This window comes from Typopeltis vanoorti, chromosome 5 (genome assembly GCF_054136105.1).
Source record: "Typopeltis vanoorti isolate ZY-2024b chromosome 5, IOZ_Tvanoo_1.0, whole genome shotgun sequence".
Lineage (NCBI taxonomy): Eukaryota > Metazoa > Arthropoda > Arachnida > Uropygi > Thelyphonidae > Typopeltis > Typopeltis vanoorti.
In genome coordinates, this window is record NC_143553.1 from 8,930,211 (window position 1) to 8,951,916 (window position 21,706).

At 36.9% G+C, this 21,706-nt stretch overlaps 1 protein-coding gene across 1 annotated transcript in view; it reads right to left on the reverse strand.

The window, feature by feature from the left end:
- Positions 1–21,706, reverse strand: part of LOC150106218 (glycine receptor subunit alpha-2-like) — a 321,484-nt gene that overhangs the window by 111,587 nt on the left and 188,191 nt on the right. The window contains exon 6 of the mRNA XM_090393043.1: positions 6,074–6,156. Within this exon, the coding sequence (XP_090249169.1) occupies positions 6,074–6,156 (83 nt within the window). The remainder of the gene's footprint in view (positions 1–6,073; positions 6,157–21,706) is intronic.

A 21,706-nucleotide genomic window follows, 5' to 3' on the forward strand; every position in this document is an offset into this window, starting at 1 on the left:
CAAAAGTTGCAGAGGGTCCAATCAATCTTGTCTCTATTGCTTAAATCTGACATGGTTTTCTGTTTCATGGTTTACTGTGGATGGTGACATGGTGAAGTTCCTCTCTCTCTTCCAGTACTTTTACCACCACTGAAAAAATTCAGCAGGCCTGTCCAGGATATTTTAATTATAGATTTTTTTTAAAAAGCTTATGATAGCATTCATAGATCAGGCCTTTGGGAATATGAAATTCAGAATACCTCATATGATAATAAATTTAATAAAACTTTGCACTGCTGATAGCCAAAGCATGATATTGGCTAATAAAATTAGTTTTAAAACTTTTAAGATAGTAATTTTTATGGCTATTTTGCCTATTTTTGTTTAGGAGTACCCCTTTTATGATGTCACTGGCTTTTTACTCATTTAAGACATGGTTAAAACAAGGATATGCTCTTTTAGCCATCCTGTTTAATTAAGCCATCAAAGAATGTATTAGAAAAACTGTAAGTGATGAAGTAGAACAATATTAGGATATGCAGATGATATTTGCCTAGTTATAGAAAATGCTGAAGATATAATAACATTCAGAAAAACTTCAAAACCTCTTGATGTGTAAGCACACATCAACCAGAATAAAACCAAATATTTAAAAGTGTGTAGAAACAACAACCAAAGGGAAAATTACCAGTTTTACTATTTGATAACTGAAATTTAACAATGCCACTTCCTTCAAATGTTTCGAAATATTAATTACTTAAGGTAATAAAATTAGTATGAAAATGCATGTTAAAATACACATATCAAATAAATCTTATTATTCACTATGTCATTTATACTTCCAAAATTTTCTCAAAAAGAATTAAAATAAAAATATACATACAATCATTAGACTTATTCTTTTTGGAAGTTTATTTTGCACTTGCTTAGACTATAATAAATTTAGTTTAATCCTTTATCCAAGTGTGAGCAAACAAAGTTTGCGCCTGAAAATATCTTCAGGACTGAGGCAAGGTGGTGCCTCTGTTGGCAACTCGTAGCAAAGGTGGACCAAGCTCTTATCACTCCTTGTCTCAGTATCTCCTACCATGCAAAGCACATCTCCTTACGGACATGTATAATGCTATGCATTAAGGGAGGGGCCACTACCCAGACTGGTTTCGACCTTTATTGAGGTCTCGTCAGTGGGAGGCAGACCCAGAAGTGGTGATACTAAGGCAGATTAGCACATTTAGATAAAGAATTAAACTAAATTTATTATAGTCTAACCAAGTGCAAAATAAACTTCCAAAATCTTTCTCTAAATCCAGAGTAATTTAATAACAAGGTGGCACACCGGTTGGCAACTCATATAGGTAAATAGGACCTCTCCATTGCTTCTGCCTTAGTATCACCACTTCTTGGTCTGCCTCCCACTGACGAGACCTCAATAAAGGTTGAAACCAGTCTGGATAGTGGCCCTTCCCTTAATGGATAGCATTATACATGTCTGTAAATAGATGTGCTTTGCATGTTGGGAGATACTGAGACAAGGAGTGATGAGAGCTTGGTCCACCTTTGCTACAAGTTGCCAACAGAGGCACCACCTTGCCTCAGTCCTGAAGATATTTTCAGGCGCAAACTTTGTTTGCTCACACTTGGATAAAGGATTAAACTATATTTATTATACTTATTCTTTTATATGGATCAGAAAACCAGATCATAACAGATAAAAAGAAAAGCCTTGCAGATCTTTGAAAATAAAATCCTTACAAAATCTGTCTACCTGTAAAAGATAATACAACTAAAGAATGGAGAAGATATAATCAAGAACCAAGCCAAGAACTTCTGGATATCAATCATATGATGCAACAGATTAGCTTCTCAGAATGAACTATACAATGTGTCTTTGACTCCTATAAACTACTTCAAACAACCATGAAACGAAGAGTTCCGATCACATATATTTCAGACATCTCAGAACATCTCAAGAATCATTAAAAATATAATCTAGTGACTTCATTTATTCCCTTCAGCAAACTCTCCTCTTGTGTTCCCATCTTCTAAGGATAAATAACTCCTCTTTTGCTGAAGAGGAGATAATTTGGAACAAGGAACTTGGTAGACACTAGGTGTCTACCAAGTTCCTTGTAACTGTTACCTGTCTTACTTTGGATATTCTCTGGAACAAACTATACATGAACACCAATCATATTGTTAATAAGAAATATGAGAAATCTTGCTTACCAAAAAACAGAACTGAAACCAACCACAATATCTGCAAGTGAAACACACTTACGCCATCAGCACTGCCACAAGTTCGAACATTTGTTTGAAGTGCATGCTGAAGCCCTGCATTCATTCTGAACTTGAATTGGAACTACCTCACCTTTGCTGAAGATATGAGAGTCTTCATTTGATCAGACATCAATAATTTTTTAAATTATTTTATTTATTTATATTTATTTTTCATTTTATTTAATTTTTTCATTTTTTATTTTATGTATTTGTTTATTATTATTATTATCTAAGACCTCCAGGGAGTTGAGGACTCATCGAGGGAGGCTATAACTCACCCAAACCAGTTGTCATATCTTCCCTTAAATTGATTCACACTAGATGCACTCACTACTCCTTAATTCAAACTATTCCACTCACTCACTGCTCTATGAGAGGAAAACCTAGCTCTTATCCCTTTCTTCACTGTGAACAAACTTAACTTCCATGGATGCACAATAATCCAGGCATGGTCTTATCAAAGCATTATAAAGTGGCAAAATGACTTCCTTATCCTTACATGTCATGGTTCACTTCAACATCGCAATTATCCTCTGAGTTGAATTTGCAACTTTTTCTATGTGACCTTTGAATTCAAATTCCTATTATATTATGCTGCTGAAAATCTCATCACACAAAAGTACATAACCTTTAACTTACTAACATTAAACTGACAGCCATTTTTGTTTCCCAAATTTCCAGCTTATTTTGTAAGTGCAACGTCAGTAGCATCCCTGATTGCCCTACCTATCTTCGCATCATTGGCAAACAATTGCACTTCTGATATTAGACCCTGCCTGATGTCATTAATGTATAGATTGAACAATAATGGCCCAAGGACTGAACCATGAGGTACATCACTGGTCACCTTAAATCTGGCAGATTCATACCCACTGTATGCCACTTTTTGATATCTGTCAACCATCTCCTGATCTAAGTCATGGGTTTATATTCTAATCCCATATTCTCCAGTTTCTGTAACAGCATTCATGTGGTAACCTATCAAATGCTTTAGAAATATCATCGGCCTGGGTACATCACTGGTCACCTTAAATCTGGCAGATTCATACCCACTGTATGCCACTTTTTGATATCTGTCAACCATCTCCTGATCTAAGTCATGGGTTTATATTCTAATCCCATATTCTCCAGTTTCTGTAACAGCATTCATGTGGTAACCTATCAAATGCTTTAGAAATATCATCGGCCTGGGTGGCCGAGTGATTAATGTATCCGCTCTCCAGCCAAAAGGCCGTGGGTTCGAATCCCGCTGTGGGCATGGATGTTTGTGATTGTCTGTGGAAATACTAGTGGTGGTGGGAAGTAATTGGCATTGGTGTAGATGATGTGGTTCGCTGTAATTGGTGGATTTGAGTGGTGGAGATGGAAAGCTGTAGAGTAGGTGCCCTTCCTCAATGAGTCTTTGGATTCCTTGGAAGTGTCATGTAATAATAATAATAATAATAATAAAAAAAACTGACTATAAATACCGCCATGATCAAGTGGCAAAAATAATTCATTGGCATATATACAAAAAATAGGCCTTTCCTACTTCTGATAACTGGTGGCAGCATAAAATAAAGACTGCATTGGAAAACGAAACAGCAAAAATCCTCTGGGACTTTCGAATACAAACTGATTGGATTTGGAACACAATAGACCTGACATCACAATTATCAAACATCGACAGGTTTGGATTATTGATATTGCAGGACCCAGTGATAACAACATTAACAACAAAGAACTGAAAAAAATTACAAAATATCGAGATCTGGAAATCGAAGTTGGCCGACTGTGGCTTAAACACACCAAAGTCATCCCAATAGTTATCAGTGCACTTGGTGCAACTTCAAAGAAACTATCCAACTATTTACAGCAATTAAACATCAACGAAGTGACCCCACATGACCTACAAAAAACAGCATTACTTGGAACAGTCCATATTTTATGACGCTACCTGATGGACTATTTTTAGATTCCTGGGTAGAATCTGAATTGTTCTGTATCACCAGTCAAATTTTTGTTTATATGATATCTTGTTTTGACTGTGTGTCAATTATGTGAATAACATAATAATAATAACAATATCCAATATTATCATAGTGTATCCATTCCCTTTATGCAACTCAGCTGTAACATTGTTATAAAATATGAGCAAATTAATAAAACATGAGTTTCCTTCAGTTAACCCCATGCTGTTCCTTGCAGAGTATAGCATATTTGTCTACCCATTTCTGTATGCAAGTTCTTACCAACTTCTCTAAAATCTCACTACCACACTGAAGATACTGATAGGTTGGTAGTTAGAGACATCAGTTTTTGCACTACCCTTGTATAATGGAACTATCATACATTCCTTCTATTCTTGTTGTATCATTCCTGAGCTGAGACTCAAGTTACACAAACATGTAAAAAGCCTAGTCAATTCAGCTGGACATTATTATTTTAAATATTCTAATACATCTGCTGTTAACCACTTCAATTGTTCTAGTTACAGCACCAGGCAGTTCTCATTATCTTAAATAACCCACTGTTCATTATATAAATTAAGTGGATATTAAATCCAACATAATTTCAAAGCTGAATACAGAAACTATAAAAGTTTCGTGCAAAAACTGACCAGAGAGCTTGTAGGAATACACAGCCACCATATTATGAGGGCAACTCCTAGTATGGTGGCAGTGTACTACTGCAAGCTCTCTGGTCAATTTTCACATGAAACTTTTATAGTTTCTGTATTCAGCTTTGAAATGATGTTGGATTTAATATCCACTTAATTTACATAATTTTGCATTGCTGAAATGAAGCTTTGGCTCTTTGTTTTAGTAAATACTTTATGCACCGACCAAGAGTTCGCTTACGGAAAATACACCTCTCCAACGCTTCAAGTTCCCTAGTACCGAGAGTTTTTGCACTCTTAGGTTTCTGCCTAGTCTCTGACAAAAACCAATGAGTTTGAAACAGCTGTCAGACTAATGAAACATATCAAAATGGACCAATAGAAGGCAATATACAGGCGCTTTTATAGTTCGGGCTTTTCCTATTAGGTTGGGCTAGAGCAACTAGTAGTATGGCAGTGGTGTATTCCCTCAAGCTCTCTGGTCAATTTTCACACAGAACTTTCATGGTTTCTGCATGAAACTTTTATAGTTTCTGTATTTGGCTTTGAAATGATGTTGGATTTAATATCCGCTTAATTTATATAATTTTGCATTGCTGAAATGAAGCCTTTGGATCTTTATTTTAGTAAACCACTGTTCATTGTTTCTGCATTGTATTTCACTAGAATATATGCCCTGATGATGACCATTTTCACATTCACATTCCATTCATTCACCACTAATTTTCAGGTCAAAATATCTGGCTATTAAAGTTTAATACTTTATTCATCATTATCCATGTGTTTTTTGGTTATTTTGTCTTAAGATTCAGATTTGGCATGCTGTTTTTGAATATGTCTATTGCATAAAAGTGGTGGTCTGATAAAATTCAACTAATTTCATGTTTCAACATGTCAGATATCAGTCCTAATGATTCTTGAAATAAGTAATCAGCAACTTGCTTATTATCAACAAGCATATGATATCTGAGTCACAGAATCAGCACTGAAGACTTACATAAATGCCACAAGTGAACATGCAACACAGTGAATAACAAGTTCACTTCTCACATACACAGCACAAAAAATGTACTCTAGGAAAGTTCGGTGACTGCTCACTGAATAGATCATCATTCTTCTAAAATATAATTCTGCAATAGATGTCAACAAATGTTATATTTAACATATGAAAAAATTCGGGAACATTCATTTTAAATATAGTTAAAGATGAGAACTTACAGCTTTCTATCATCATAGAACAGTTCTGAGTGTCATGTGGATAACCTTCAAATGTCATGGCACAGGATAGTTCAAGAGTTAACCTGAAACATTTTATAGAATAAGTGGAAAATAATACAAATATCCATTTGACTGTTATACACTGTCCATGATTTAAGAAATTTACTACAGTAAATATAAATTAATTACAAATGAATAAATTGTCACTTTTCACATTCCATTCATTCACCACTCTCCACACAAAATCTACTTATACAATCCCATGTTCACATAAATGAATGCCACAAGTAAACATGTAACACGATGGATAAGAAGTTCACTTCTCACATACACAGCACAAAAAATGTACTTCACAGCACTCTTCTACAACTTCCAGGCATGATAGACAGCAGAGTTTGGTGGATAGAAGATGAATGGAGGGGGGGGATATGATAGAGACATTTAAGCTGTTGAAGGATTATTATTGGATTAACACTCAGGAGACTTTTCATATAATAGAATGAAAGAAAGGAACAAGGGAGGGGATGCTCTGGAAGTTACAAAAGGAAGTAGTAAGTAAAAAATAAGTTCACGAGTTGCCACGAGTCCTGAACCTTTACCACAAGGTGCCCTAGTCCTGAAAGTACTTCAGGTGCAAACTTTGTTTGCTTACACTTGGATAAAGGATAAAACCAAATATATAATTAGTAGCATAGCCAAGTGAAAAAAACTTCCATTAACTTATCTCTAATCCAGTGGATTTTAATAATAGGGTGTGACACCCTTTGGCAACTTGTATAGGTAAATATGACTTCTCCATTACTTAGTATCACCACCTCTGGGTCTGGCTCCCACTGATGAAACCTCAATAAAGGTAAAAACCGGTCTGGATAGTAACCCTTCCCTTAATGCATAGCATTATACATGTCCGCAAGGAGATGTGTTTTGCATGATGGGATACTAAGGCAAGCAATGAGAACTAATACCACCTTTACCATGAGTTGCCCCAGTCCTGAAAGTACTTCAGGCGCAAACATTGTTTGCTTATACTTGGATAAAGGATAAAAACAAATATATAATTAGTAGCATAGCCAAATGAAAAAAACTTCCATAAGTAAAAAGTAAGCTTTTACATGGAAAGTGGCATGGAATGCATTGCCTGAGAGTGTGGTGAAAGTACAAACAGTGGACTGATACAAATATCCATGAGTTTAAGAACTGATACAACAGACTTTGTATTGACTGGTGACCTCCCATGATGAGTGTTGTGGAGAGCTAGAAAATATTAATAAAATAGTATTAAGAGTAATAGTAAAAATACATATATTATGTATCCCATAGGGAATACATAATATATGCATCCCCTACATATTAATCTGATAAACCCTCCTTACCAACTCAAGTCTCTAAAGCAGTCATACTGCCATCTCTTCTCTGCCTATCCACTAAAGCTGACATATTACATTTCTGGAAAGACTTTTAATGGGATTATATTGATCAAGTGCATATAATAAACAACTATGTTATACCAACTAGTTTCATCAACTAAGGCTGTTGGCATCTTCAGGGTACATAACTGATGTAAGACACTAAAAAGTAAAAATCTGTTACAAACTATAATCGACCGATTACAATTATATACTAAACAAAGAACAGAGCACGTACAATACATGCATAGAGCATGCATGATATCACTTGTTGTAATTTAGGAACGTTCTATAGTTGGCACTATAATTCAGTTCTGGGGAGTCGAAGGATCTTATAAGGGTCTTCCAGATCACGGGCAAGATTAGTCCTTGGTTACTGTTCAGGTTTTGTATATAGCAGGCAACTGTTGTGGCCTCCTTAAAAATTCGGGAGCAGAAGTCCTCCTTCATGCAAAGAATTGTGCTTCTATCCCACTCTATGGTATGGTTCTTTCTTAAGAAATGAAAAGCTAACCCTGATTTTTCTTCTCTGTTATTATTTACGTCACCTATGTGTTCTTTCTGCCTAATTTCAAGGCTCCTTGAAGTTTGGCCAATGTAATTCAAGCCGCATGAGCAGGGTATGTTATAAACTCTAGCATATTTGGAGAAAGGATGGCTATCTTTTGGAGATCTTAAGAATTGTCTAATCATTTCTGTGGGTTTAAAGGCCACTCTTATTTTATGTGGTCTAAGGAGTCTAGCAATCTTATTGGAAACTGTCCCTAAGTATGGAATGATGATGGTAGAAATATAACGTATATCATCTTGTTGTCTTTGTCGGAGTTCAGAGAAAAGTATCTTGTGGACGAGTCTTCGAGGAAATCCATTCATGATAAGGTTGGTGGATATCAGGGATAGTTCTTCCTGGAGGTCTTGTTGATCTGTTGTAAGGAGAGAGGCACGGTTCTTCAACATGTGTGCAATACTAAGTTTCTGAGAAATGTGATGGCAGGAAGTGAAATGTAAATAACGTCCTGTATTGGTAGGTTTGTGGTAAACTGAGAGGTTGATACCACCATTCGTTTGGAACCACACACACACACACACAAAAAAAGGACCTGTTCGACTTTCTTAACAAAATCAACTCTGTACACCACACAATCAAATTCACTCTAGAACTTGAAAAAGATAACCAATTATCATTTCTGGATACTTTAATTAAGAAGCTTCCAAATGGTGGTATCAACCTCTCAGTTTACCGTAAACCTACCAATACAGGACGTTATTTACATTTCACTTCCTGCCACCACATTTCTCAGAAACTTGGTATTGTACACATGTTGAAGAACCGTGCCTCTCTCCTTGCAACAGATCAACAAGACCTCCAGGAAGAACTATCCCTGATATCCACCAACCTTATCATGAATGGATTTCCTCGAAGACTCGTCCACAAGATACTTTTCTCTGAACTCCGACAAAGACAACAAGATGACATACGTTATATTTCTACCATCATCATTCCATACTTAGGGACAGTTTCCAATAAGATTGCTAGACTCCTTAGACCACATAAAATAAGAGTGGCCTTTTAAACCCACAGAAACGATTAGACAATTCTTAAGATCTTCAAAAGATAGCCATCCTTTCTCCAAATATGCTGGAGTTTATAACGTACCCTGGTTGTGTGGCTTGAATTACATCGGCCAAACTTCAAGGAGCGTTAAAATTAGGCAAAAAGAACACAGGTGATGTCAATAATAACAGAGAAGAAAAATCGAGGTTAGCTTTTCATTTCTCAAGAACGAACCATACCATAGAGTGGGATAGAAGCACAATTCCTTACATGGAGGAGGAGGACTTCTGCTCCCAAATTTTTAAGGAGGCCACAACAGTTGCCCACTGTATACAAAACCTGAACAGGAACCAAGGACTAATCTTGCCCATGATCTGGAAGACTCTTATAAGATCCTTCAACTCGCCAGAACTGAATTATAGTGCCAACTATAGAACGTTCCTAAATAACAACAAGTGATATCATGCACGCTCTATGCATGTATTGTATGCGCTCTGTTCTTTGTTTAATATAATTGGAATCGGTTGATTATAGTTTGTAACAGTTTTTTACTTTTTAGTACCTTACATCAGTTATGTATGAAGATGCCAACAGCTTTAGTTGGTGAAACTAGTTGGTATAACATAGTTGTTTATTATATGCACTTGATCAATATAATCCCATTAAAAGTCTTTCCAGAGCTTTTTGGTCAAGAAAAATAAACGTTTTTTAACATACTACATTTCTTCAATCTCTCTTCATAAACAACAATGAATTCAGAGTCATATTTCCTTAGTTACTAATTTCTGGACCAGTCCACAGTTCCCCAATCACATTTTAACCAAATCTGAACAAAATTTAGGCAATGCAATGTAGCTTCACCTGCAATGTTTTCTTTCAAATAAACATTTCTGATGAGCATCACCAGATTATGAATCTGATGCACCTTCTGGAGCACAGTTCCATTAATACAGTAAACAATATTACACTTCTACACTTTGAAGTGCAAAAAATATTTGCAAAACAACATTAAAATGGCAACCTATACATTTTTTGAGTTGAAAGTGTTTTCGATCTTTCTGAGACTTGGCATTACTCTTTAAAACTCTCCCTAATTTTCACATCAGCAAACAGCTGCTTTCTTCTCAACTTTCTACCATCCATGATTCTAATATACTATAACTGGAACAACCTCTTGTGCATGAGATTAGAAAAACTCTTCTTTTAACTACCCAAATAGCTACATGAAAAATAATATGTCAAAAATATGTTTCATATTCATATAATTTTATAATATCCAAAGGTTATATTAACTTCAATAAACACTTTGCATTCATGAATTATGGACAAGTGTTGCTTGGATCAGATTTTAATAAGGCTGCAGGAATGGATGACATATCACCACACGTATTTGAAAAATGTGAAAAGAATTAACCATGCCCTTGACCTGGTTATTTCATGGAAGTCTTGCAGTGGGAAAGTTTCTAAGGAGTGGAAAGAAGGCAAAATAACACCTCTTCACAAGCACTGTTTGAGAGCAGAAGTTTTCAATTATAGATCAGTCTGTATATCTGCAGTTGTGAACAAAGTGTCGGAAAAGTTGGTTATTAAATAGAATTCAGTTGATGGACATAAAATTCTCTATGATGGTCGGCATGGATTTATGAAGCATAGGTCTTGTTTTAGCAATCTGATTATGCTTTATGATAAGGTGACGAATGTGTTGGATAAGAGAGATTCATATAGTGATGGTTTTTTTTTTTTCGACTTTACAAAGCCATTTGATAATTACCACATGACAGAATAGTATATAAGTTGAAGAAGATGGGATTGGATAACAGACTAGCTAGATGGATTGAAGATTAGTTTTCTGAAAGATACCAGCAAGGTGTGTATGATGGAGAAGTGTCTCAGTAAAGGAAGGTAACCAGTGGCATGCCTCAGAATTCTGTTCTTGGGTCCCTACTGTTTAACTTATTTTTGTTTCTTATTTTTATTTCTTAAAATAAATAATACTATAATAATAAAAATCTGATTCTAATTCCTCAAATATGATGTTAACATGCAGGTTAAGCAATCTTTTTGTGAATGGGATTGACACACACAAATTCTACAATGAAGTGATGTACATATATTGAACAGAATTACACAGTATAATATTTCTGCATCTTAGCAAATATCACAAGAACCTTTGCATAAATCAACAGAAATATGAATATTATTGTTATTACTACCCTAAGACCTCATGGAATCAAAGATTTCATCTAGGAGGTCCTTTTGTCATACACATAGCTCATCATACTGCACCTCAAACACACTCAAATTCTCTGCAGACACCACAGCCTCAGGAAAAGGATTTCCAATCATCACTACTCTGCATACAAAAAACCTGCTTCTCACTCCTTTTCACGCTCTCCTTATACAGCTTTCCAGGGATGGCCTCGTGTTCTCCAATGATCTCCCACCATTTTATGAAAACCCTCTTCAACATTGATCCTATAACAACCCCTTACCAATTTGTACATCTCTCATATCAACCATCTTCCTCCTATCCACTAGACTCGGTAAATTGCATCTTCTCAACCTTTCTGCATATTTGACATTCCAGAGATCAGAAACTACCTTAGTCAGTCGCCTCTGGACCATTTCCAACATCTCTTCATCCTTTTGAAAACCAGATGACCAAATCTGTGCACAGTAGTCCATGTGTTGCCTAATCAAAGCCCTATACAATGGAACAAGAATCTCCTTACTTCTACAAGTCAGTGTCCTCCTCATCATTCCCAGAATTCGTTGTGTTGTCCTCACAATTTTGGTAATGTGTCCTCTAAATTTTAGATCCTTATCCACCATCACCCCAAGAGCTCTTATTTTCTCCATCCCCATCAACATATCCCTACCAAGTGAAATTCTACATCCCATCTTTGTTTACAAAGTTTAAAACCTTACATTTTGCAAAGTTGAACTGGCATCCCCACTTGGGTACCCATTCATTCAATCTATTCAAGTCACATTGTTATGCCAAAACATCTGCTCCACTCCTCATAGTTCGTCCCAACTTTGCATCATCTGCACACAACTGAATATCCCCATCCAAATCTTTCCCAATATCAATAACATACAGGCTAAACAGCAATGTCAATTAAACAGACCTCTGAGGCACACCACTAGTGACTCTCCTCTTCCGGGATACTGCTCCCCCATCACAACTTGCTGATACCTATCACATTATTTTTTAATAATATTTCATGTGGATTGACTGGGGATCGTCAAATGTTTGCTGATCGTCAAATGTTTGATGCAAATTAGGAGGTAGATTTATCAGGAGTAGTGCTGATATTGAATAGACTTTTAAATTGGACAAATGATGGAGTTGCAGTTGTAATATTAATAAATGCCAGGTGTTACACTTTGGGATATAAGGTTACATACCATATTGGTGTAGCTGTACTTAGGAAGTGGATGAGATCTGGGATCTTGGAGTGATAGTAATAATGTACTAAAAGTTTTGAAAGCACTTCACAAGTGTTGTAATGACTGCAAATTGTATTTGTTGCGATGATAAAAAGTACACTGTCATGTAGGGATAAGGAGGTGGTGATGTCTCTATATAAAGCATCAATCAGACCACATATGGACTATTGTGCTCAAAATTTGGTCACCTACTTTTCAATATGATTTGGAACTACTATAGAGGGTACAAAGACAAATGACCAAAGTGATATCAGGATTCTGCAGTGTTGGTTATGAAGAGCATTTGAGGGAATGTAGATTACAGAGGTTGATGGATAGGAGGAAAAGAGGAGATATGATAGAGAGACCTTCAAGTTAGTTAAGGAATTCTATCAGATCAATACAGAAGAAATTATAAAAAGAATGGATGTTAAGATGGGAAGAACGAAAGCCATCCCTGGAAGTTGTATAAATATGTAGTGAAGAAAGGAATGAGGAGTAGATTTTTTACCTGGAGAGTTGTTAGTGAGTAGAATGCATTGCTGGAGTGCATTGTGAATGGAGGTAGTGTAAATAACCCCATAGCTCATTATGATAGACATGTTGCTGGTATAGCAGGTCTCCCACAATGAGTCTGTTGACTCCACAGAGGTTACCAAAAAAATAATAATAATATACACGTCAAAGTCGGTACAATGGTTAATTCACATGAAATATCATTAACAAATAGGCTGAAGAGCTGCTGCTGCTAACAACAATCATTTTGCATGCGAAGTTTCTACCCTTATTTACATTATTCTGTTAATACCTTTATTTTCAGAAAAAATATCCCTCCCTCCCTTCCCCCTTTTTTAAAATAAAAATTGGAGAGGTTTACTATGCACAATTGTTATTCTTTGGCAATATCTGTAATGCTAATTGCATGTAGCTGAACAAGAAAGATTACAGTATTGAGTACTGTAGCTGTGGAAGAAAGGAAAGTGGCCTGATTTTCTGTACAGGTTCTTGAAACTGACAGTATTTGACAGATAGAAAAATAAATTTCAAGTAGAGTACTAGGTTCACTCTCTCTCTCTCTTGGGGATCAGTCCAAAGTAGAAGCCTTCAAGATCCAATCTTCCATATATTTTTTAGTTTTGTTCTATCAGCATTAGCGGTTAGTCCAATGACTTTGCTGAATTTTTTGAAAATGCCAAAATGATGTATATTGAATCATTATCCCTCAATGTACTCACAGTGTCATCTACATATGGTAATACTTTACTTTCCTTCAGTTGAGACAACTGTTATCACTTGCATATGTGTTTGCTTTTGTGCTGTGGGAGATACTGGGTGTGAAAGATTCTAAAGATAATACAGAATTGAATACTGAAATAGAGAGTCAAAAGGCTTCACTTCGGTGATGCAAAATTATGCAAATTAAGTGGATATTGAATCCAACATTATTTCAAAGCCGAATATATAGAAACTACAAGAGTTTCAGTGGATCTAAGCGAAAGCAACCTTTCAGGACAGGGGCAACTCATAATAAAGGTGGAGTAAGTTCTGATCACTTTCCTTAGTATTCTGCATCTTCATCCATTATGGAGAATACTAAGGAAAGTGATCAGAACTTACTCCACCTTTACCACGAGTTGCCCCTGTCCTGAAAGGTTGCTTATGCTTGGATCAGCTGAAACTTTATAGTTTCTATATTCGGTATGAAACTATTGTAGTTTCTATATATTCAGCTTTGAAATAATGTTGGATTCAATATCCACTTAATTTGTATAACAGAATTGAATAATTATGGAGCATTTTGATTACTGTAGAAAAGGGATAGTAAACCAGAAGACATTTTGATATTCAACTTATTCAAAATTCTGCTCATTTATTTCTGCAAAATACCAGAGGAGACATGGAGAGAGCTTTATAATGAAAGGGGATTTATCTTGATCATCTATGTAGCAGAATCAGCCTATGAGTGATGTTACAATGCTGCCGTCTAAGTGAGAGGATAAAAAAATGGAAAAGCAGAAACTGTGGTGCCTAAGTGAGAGATCAGAAGAAAGAACTGGCATTTGAGCAGGAAGAAAGTTATTTTGTTCTTGGCCCTTTCAAAGTGAGACTGGTTTTACTGATAAATTTTTTTGAAGTTTTGCAAGTGACAGTGCAGCCTGAATATGAAGTTGTGCTTTATTGAATTTTTTGTTTGGACTGCCTTGCACACTTCCTGAAGAATTACAGCTTGGTATTTTGAGTCGAATGGGAAATGACGGCCTTCAAGTCCAGCAAGAATTATATCAGTTATTCAGTCTGAGCAGCTGTTTGGTTCAGGAAAGAAAAAGTAATCAGACCATGGGATAAAATCAAGTAATCAAGGAATATCCTATTTGCAGCTATATTATAGTCTCAAGACATAAGATGTGAGAATATATGGCTAAAGGATGTTCATTATGCATCCTTTACATCATGTAAGGAAACTTGCATGAGGTAATCGCTAAGTTACAAGAGGAGAGCTAGCATCTACAGTTACTTTAAAGAAAACTAGTTAAGTAAAGGTCAAAAATAATGGGAGGATAGTGAAGCAAATTTTATATTCTGGTGGGTAGGTGAACAATGTGTATTGGATGCAAACATTACAGCCTGCACAAAAGATGACCACACTATTTGTGTAGTTTGACTACAGAAAAATCAAATTTCAGCATACATTTAAAGTGGTTGAACTGATTTGGAAATTGGAAAGCAACCAGGGTTGCATATAAATGCATCAAAGTTTAGCAAGGCAGCTTTGAGCCAGAACAGATCAGAAAGAGGGAATTATATTTTGTATTCTCTGGAAAGAACTGTATGGATCTCGTTGACCCCTGAGTGACTTCTTGTGCATTAATCTACTTACCACTAGTCCTACCTAAACACCAAAAAAGCACACCAAAAATTAGACGAAGTTACATACTGGGCCCCTGAAACAATCCAAAAACCTAAACCTTATATTACTCAGTCTTCTCCAGATTTATGGGACTACCAAAAAAACACAAATTACAGCCTTTAGACTCAAATTGGACAGTATTGGTTCTCCTATGTATAAAGTGGCCAAAACACTTGGTCCAAGAGCCCTTGCTCTCTTCTTACAGGACACACTTCCTCCCACATTAAAAACTCTCTACACTTCAAATGCTTATCAGGATTGATCTTTAAAGATACTGACATGGTGGTCAATTTTGACATAACCTCCCAGTTCATAAACATACCCTTAAAAGAAACTTCAAAACTAATTCAGACACTTTTCCCTCCTAACATAGTAGCTTTATTCAGTTTTACTGTGAACTCAGGCTATTTTATGTGGCAAGGAAAACCTACAAGCAAACTGAAGGCATAGATATACACTCCCCTTGCCAATCTTTTTATGGAATTTTGAAAATGCAGTCGTAAACTCAGCACCTTTCAAACCCATAATATGGCTAAGCTACATGGATGATATGTTCTCCATTTGGTCACATGGTTAGGAAACACTTGAAATGTTTTTAGCACATCTCAACAGCTAACACCCAAGGATCCACTTCACCATAGAAAAGGAAGACAGTAGTTGTGTGTCCTTCCTTGATAAAGATCATCCAACAACTCCTCATCTGTCTACAGAAAACCTACACACACCAGTAGATACATACATCACCTGTCAGTATATCATACCACCCCTTTCAACAATATGGTGTTATCTTATCAAAACCTTAGCTAATTGAGCCAGAACCATTTGCTCAGACCACATTAGCCTATCCACAGAAATCAATCACATTGGTGGCATTTTTTTAGTCAGTGGCATTTACCTTCACAAAATCCACAGAACACTCTGTCCACCTGTTAAACCCAGTTCTGCCAAAATACAGAACAAAAATATCAATCCACTCCCTACATCTGGGGCACTTAAAAAAAAAATCTCACAAGTGTTAAGAAGATATGAATGCAGCCTGCCTTCAAGTCATAAATTAGCTACCCTTATCCACTCAACAAATGATCCTCTCCATCATCTAGACCAGCACTTCCCAAACTGTGGGCCGCGGCCCCCTTGGGGGGCCGTAGGTTTTGTTCAGGAGGGGCCGTGAAATAATGAAAACAAATTTAAAATGTTTTAAGACTAAGTAGATTTTTTTTATTTTAAAAGAAACGTATTTAACTTTTATTATTTCTTTTTTGTTATTTTTTATATTTTAATGGAAAAATTCGCACATTGGTGTTGGTTCACAAACTTTGCTTCCTGCGTATTTCGGCGCTTAATGAATATTAGTAAATATTGTTTATTCATATGTTTAATTTCAAAGCAGTGGTTAATTGGATTTACTTCGAATGCTCTCCAGGGAAGCTTCAAATCTCCCTGTCCCTTTCATCACGCGTTCTCGTAATCAGGGACTGTTGATATTGACTTTATATACATATCAACACTCGTTTTATATTATCACTGTCATCCGAGCTAGTTTTCTGTTACCAATAAAAGTTTCGCATATACTTCACACATGAAAAAAAGCTTAAACAAGTTCATGTGGGGAGACAGTAACTTGCTTCCAGTAGTAAACAACACCCCTCCCTAACAACCACTATACTGCAGAGGCAATAAAAACAAGTACTTTTATTATGCCAGTGAATAAGGTATGAGGAGTCTGTGTAATGTATTTCTCAACAAATAGTGCAATTACAGACAACTGGGATAAAAACACACTAATTAATGAATCACATTTCCCCTCATACAGAAACTATGCAGTACAGACTGAAACAAAACCATATGTTGCATGGGCAAACACAGTATCTAACTAAAAACTATTGTTATTAATTAGATGTGTGTGAGTTCGATTTCCCAAGGCAACAATAAAATTCAACCAAACGTGTTAAAATTCGTAAAAGTGTTAAAACTAAGTAATATATATATATATAATGAATGTTATGGCAGTTTCGCATATGGAATTCGGTTGAAGAGAGTTAGCATTTCAACTCAATTGTCAGCTATGCTTTTATCTTTCGGTTGCACGATCTTTTGTTAATACTGCACCAATCACATGCACGTTTTAATAACCTGCCTTTGCTGTCTGTTTCGCGTTAGGCTTAATTACCGTAAAGGGAGAAAAGTCACAAAAGAGAAAAATGTTCCTGGTCCGGGAATTCCCTTATTCAGGTAATATTCACTAATTTCCTGTTATCAGTCTGTGGTGTGCCAGTATCGGTAAGTGGTGATATTATTTGACCTATTCTACGTTAAAAAATTTAACCGTAAGATGGAGAAGTGGCTGATAAAAAAATATAAAAAAATTCCCGCGAACAATCAGAAGAAGCAGAAATAGACTCAAAAAAAAAAAAAAAAAAGGACAGTATTTCATATTTTACCAGAACAGCCCGCATCGTCTTCAGAACCAAACGGTAAGAGGCAAAAAATAATACATGCATTTGATTTTTGCAATATTCGCTGTGTATGTTTTGTATTGAATATAAATACAATAAATATTATAATAATATATCTCTCTATTACGATTTTTTTTTCGAGGGGGGCCGTGAAATATTTTAATTTTTGTAAAGGGGGCCCTGACATCCAGAAGTTTGGGAAGCACTGATCTAGACCATCCCAAGGCCTACAGCATCCTGTACTCCTGCTTTCCTATTTTGGACAAATAGGAGGAACAGCCAGCCAATCTGTCTGGAGGAACACACAAACTAAATCCATTACCTGCACTACAGCAGTTCTGGAGTAAGAGACTATATCATGGATATGAATCAATGGATCCAGTGGGGAAAAAACTCCCTGTTATATATGAACAAGTATAAATCAGAGAGATTATTCCAGAAATTCACCTAATCTAAACAAATTTCACTTCCTCACTTTACCTGAAATATGGGAAACCATTTATTTTGAGACCTTCAGCCAATTGGCAACAAACCGAATGACAATACAAAGTGCTGCAGCTGTGAATCCGAAGTTACTGAAATACAAAAAAAGTTATATCATGTGATTTCTGTTGTCACTGGCTACATACTTCCTGCATGAAAATAGATGAATTGGCATACAAGCTTTTTATCTATCTCAACCAGCCTTTCTTCTGTTCAATGTACCTTCCTTCCTTGCATGTTCCGATGTTTTCAACTCGTTTGCCTAGGTTCATTAAACAGCTACTGAACCTAGGCAAACAAGTTGAAAACATCGAACAACACCTTAATACTACGATTGATACTTTCTCTTCCATAATCCGAAAGTTGGAAACTAAGCTCGAGATACTCGACGACCAGCAGTCAATCGCAAGTGTGCCCACTAATGAACTCTGTGACCTAATCGCATCAATGGTACACAAGTCACTCGAGGCTGCAAACAGAAGACTCAAAGCCGTTATTCTGAACTTTCCAGTGGAAAAACAGTAAATCATTAAAAGAAAACGTCAGCAAATCAGCAGGTGAATGCAACTTCGATCCCAGAAATATCATCAAATACCATCGTTTCAGACTCATAAACAAAAGAAAGGACGGAATGAACTTTCCACGTCTCATGAAAGTGACCCGTGACACACCGACAAACACATCCAAATTAATAACGGCAATAAATAGCAAGTTAAAGGACAGTTGTTCCCCCCCCCAATCATGCGTACATGTTCAACCTGATTTAACTTATGTCCAGAGGGAACAAAGATACCAACTCTGAAGACAGCTAGAAGAAAAATGCCAAAATGGAGACAACAGTTGGACCATAGACCACAAACAAACCAAACAGTGCAAAAACCAAATGATGACAACTTGGATAGTCACCAAGGAGACGAGTATGCAGGCACTGCACAGGAAACGTGCAAGATCCTCAAAGCCATGCCTCAGAGAACCTTGCATATCCACTTCACCAACATCCGTGATCTGAACTCCAAACTTAATAGTGTCCCCTACATCCGCAATCCACCAAACCCCTACCTACTCTTTCTAACAGAAACTCAAATCTCATCTTCCCCAAGCACTATCTATCTCAACCTTCCAAACTATACACTATTTAACTGCTTTCAACCCAAGGGTGGCATCTGCACATATATCCACTCTGACATACGCTGCAAGAGAGCACCTAACCTAGAATCACCAACTTTGACCTTCTTTGGTTGAAAATATCCCTCCTCTACTCAGTCAAATTCATCTGCCATCTCTATCGCTCTCCTAATACCACCAACCACTCCAAGCTCTTTAATTTCCTCTCCTTAAAAGTTGATTTTCTCCAGTCCTACTCTCCTAACAGTGAAATCATCCTCCTAGGTGATTTTAATGTCCATAACACCAACTGGCTCTCCTCTTCCAGTTGTACAGATCCTGCAGGCAGATATGCTGAAACATTTGCCATCACTAATGACCTTACACAAACTGTTCACAAGCTGACCAGAAAGCAGATAACCCGAATCACTCCCCAAATATGCAGTGAATGTAGTGAGCCCCCTGGGTAATTCTGACTACAACCTAGAGCTCATCTCCTCCCCCATGCAACAACGCTTACACAGTCACGCCCACACAAGAGTAGTTTGGCATTATAACAGTGCCAAATGGGACAGCCTCCGAGACTACTATGCTTTATTCCCATGGCTGAACTATTGTTTCCAGTCTTTCATTCCAAACATATGCACTGAACATATCACCAAAGTAATCCTCACTGGCATGAAAACATACATTCCTCACACTTCTCTGAACTATTCCCCTATCTAAGCCTTGGTTTTCCAAAAGATGTGCCAAGGCTGTACAAATGAAAAATCAGGAATAACACAACTGGCTCAAATCAAGAACTCCATCATCCTTCAATGCCTATACTGAAGCCTGAAACAGATGCTTGAAAATTATCAATGCTTCCAAAACAGAATTTGAAAAAGCAAGAAATTTGCAGCCTGTCCAAACGGAAGCCATGTCTTTTCGTCTCTTGCCAAAGCAATTGCTCGTAACTTTTGCCCTACACTATTCCCACCCTATCATACCCATATGGCTCAATTGCAACATCACATAGAAAAAGCTAATCTCCTGGCTTCACACTTTCCCTGCAATGCATGAATAACTGACAGTGGCAACCCCCCCCCGCTGTCATTCCAACTGCCCAATGTACAGTGCTTCTGTATCCTTTTGCCAGAAATAGATCATAAACCTGTTGTCTAAATTAGACATAAAAAAAGGTTCCTGGCCCCTGATGCCATTCCTCCAATTGTCCTGAAGATCTGTGCAGTAGAACTGACTCCTATCCTATGCTGTCTGCACATACTCTTTTACTCCACTGGTATGTATCCCAAAGCCTAAAAATTGGCCTATATTCAACCCATTCCGAAAAAGGGTGACAAATCGCTGCCATCTAACTACTGCCCTATCTCACTTACCTCAGTCCTATCTAAAGTGATGAAGAAAACCATCAATTCTCAACTCCTACTCTGCCTTGAAGGTACCCAGCTATTAAGTGACCACCAGTATGGATTCCGTCGATGCCGATCAACAGGTGATCTGCTCTCATATATCACCCATCTCTGGACAAATGCCATGGAGAAATTTGGCAAATCCCAAGGTGGTTGCACTTGATATCTTTAAAGCCTTTGACCGGTTCTGGCACAAAGGCTTACTAAGCAAACTCCCATTATTTGGACTGTCTCAGGACTTTGCAGATGGATTACCAGCTTTCTGTCTGGATGCACACTTGTAGATGGCTCCCTATCCTCTCACCATCCAACTAATGCTGGGGTCCCACAAGGTTCAGTTCTCTCACCGATCCTCTTCCTTCTGTATATCAGTGACCTACTTCAGTTGACCTCCAACCCAATACACAGTTTTGCAGATGACAGCACATTGCACTCTTCCCTTTCATTTGATAAACCTTACCCTACAGAACTCACTTCAACCCACAGAACATTCAACCACAATTTCCCTTAATTCTGACCTCCAAGCCATCCTCCAATGGGGCTCAGATAACCTCTTCAACTTCAACGCTAGTAAAACTGATTTCTGTCTTATGTCCCACAAAAAAGAACCATTTTTCCCAGTATTATTTTTGATAACACTCAAATTCCCAGACAAGATGAGATTTCTCTTCTCTGAATTACCTTGACATCAGGCCTCTCCTGGCAAAAATACATCACAACCATTGCATCCTCAGCTTCCAAAAAACCAGTATTTCTCTTTTGCTCAAGACGTTACTTCACCTCTAAACAGCTGTTAACCTTACACAAATCACAAATCTGCCCAGCTATCGAATATTGTTCTCACATTTAGAGTGGGGCTCCTAAACGATTCCTCAAA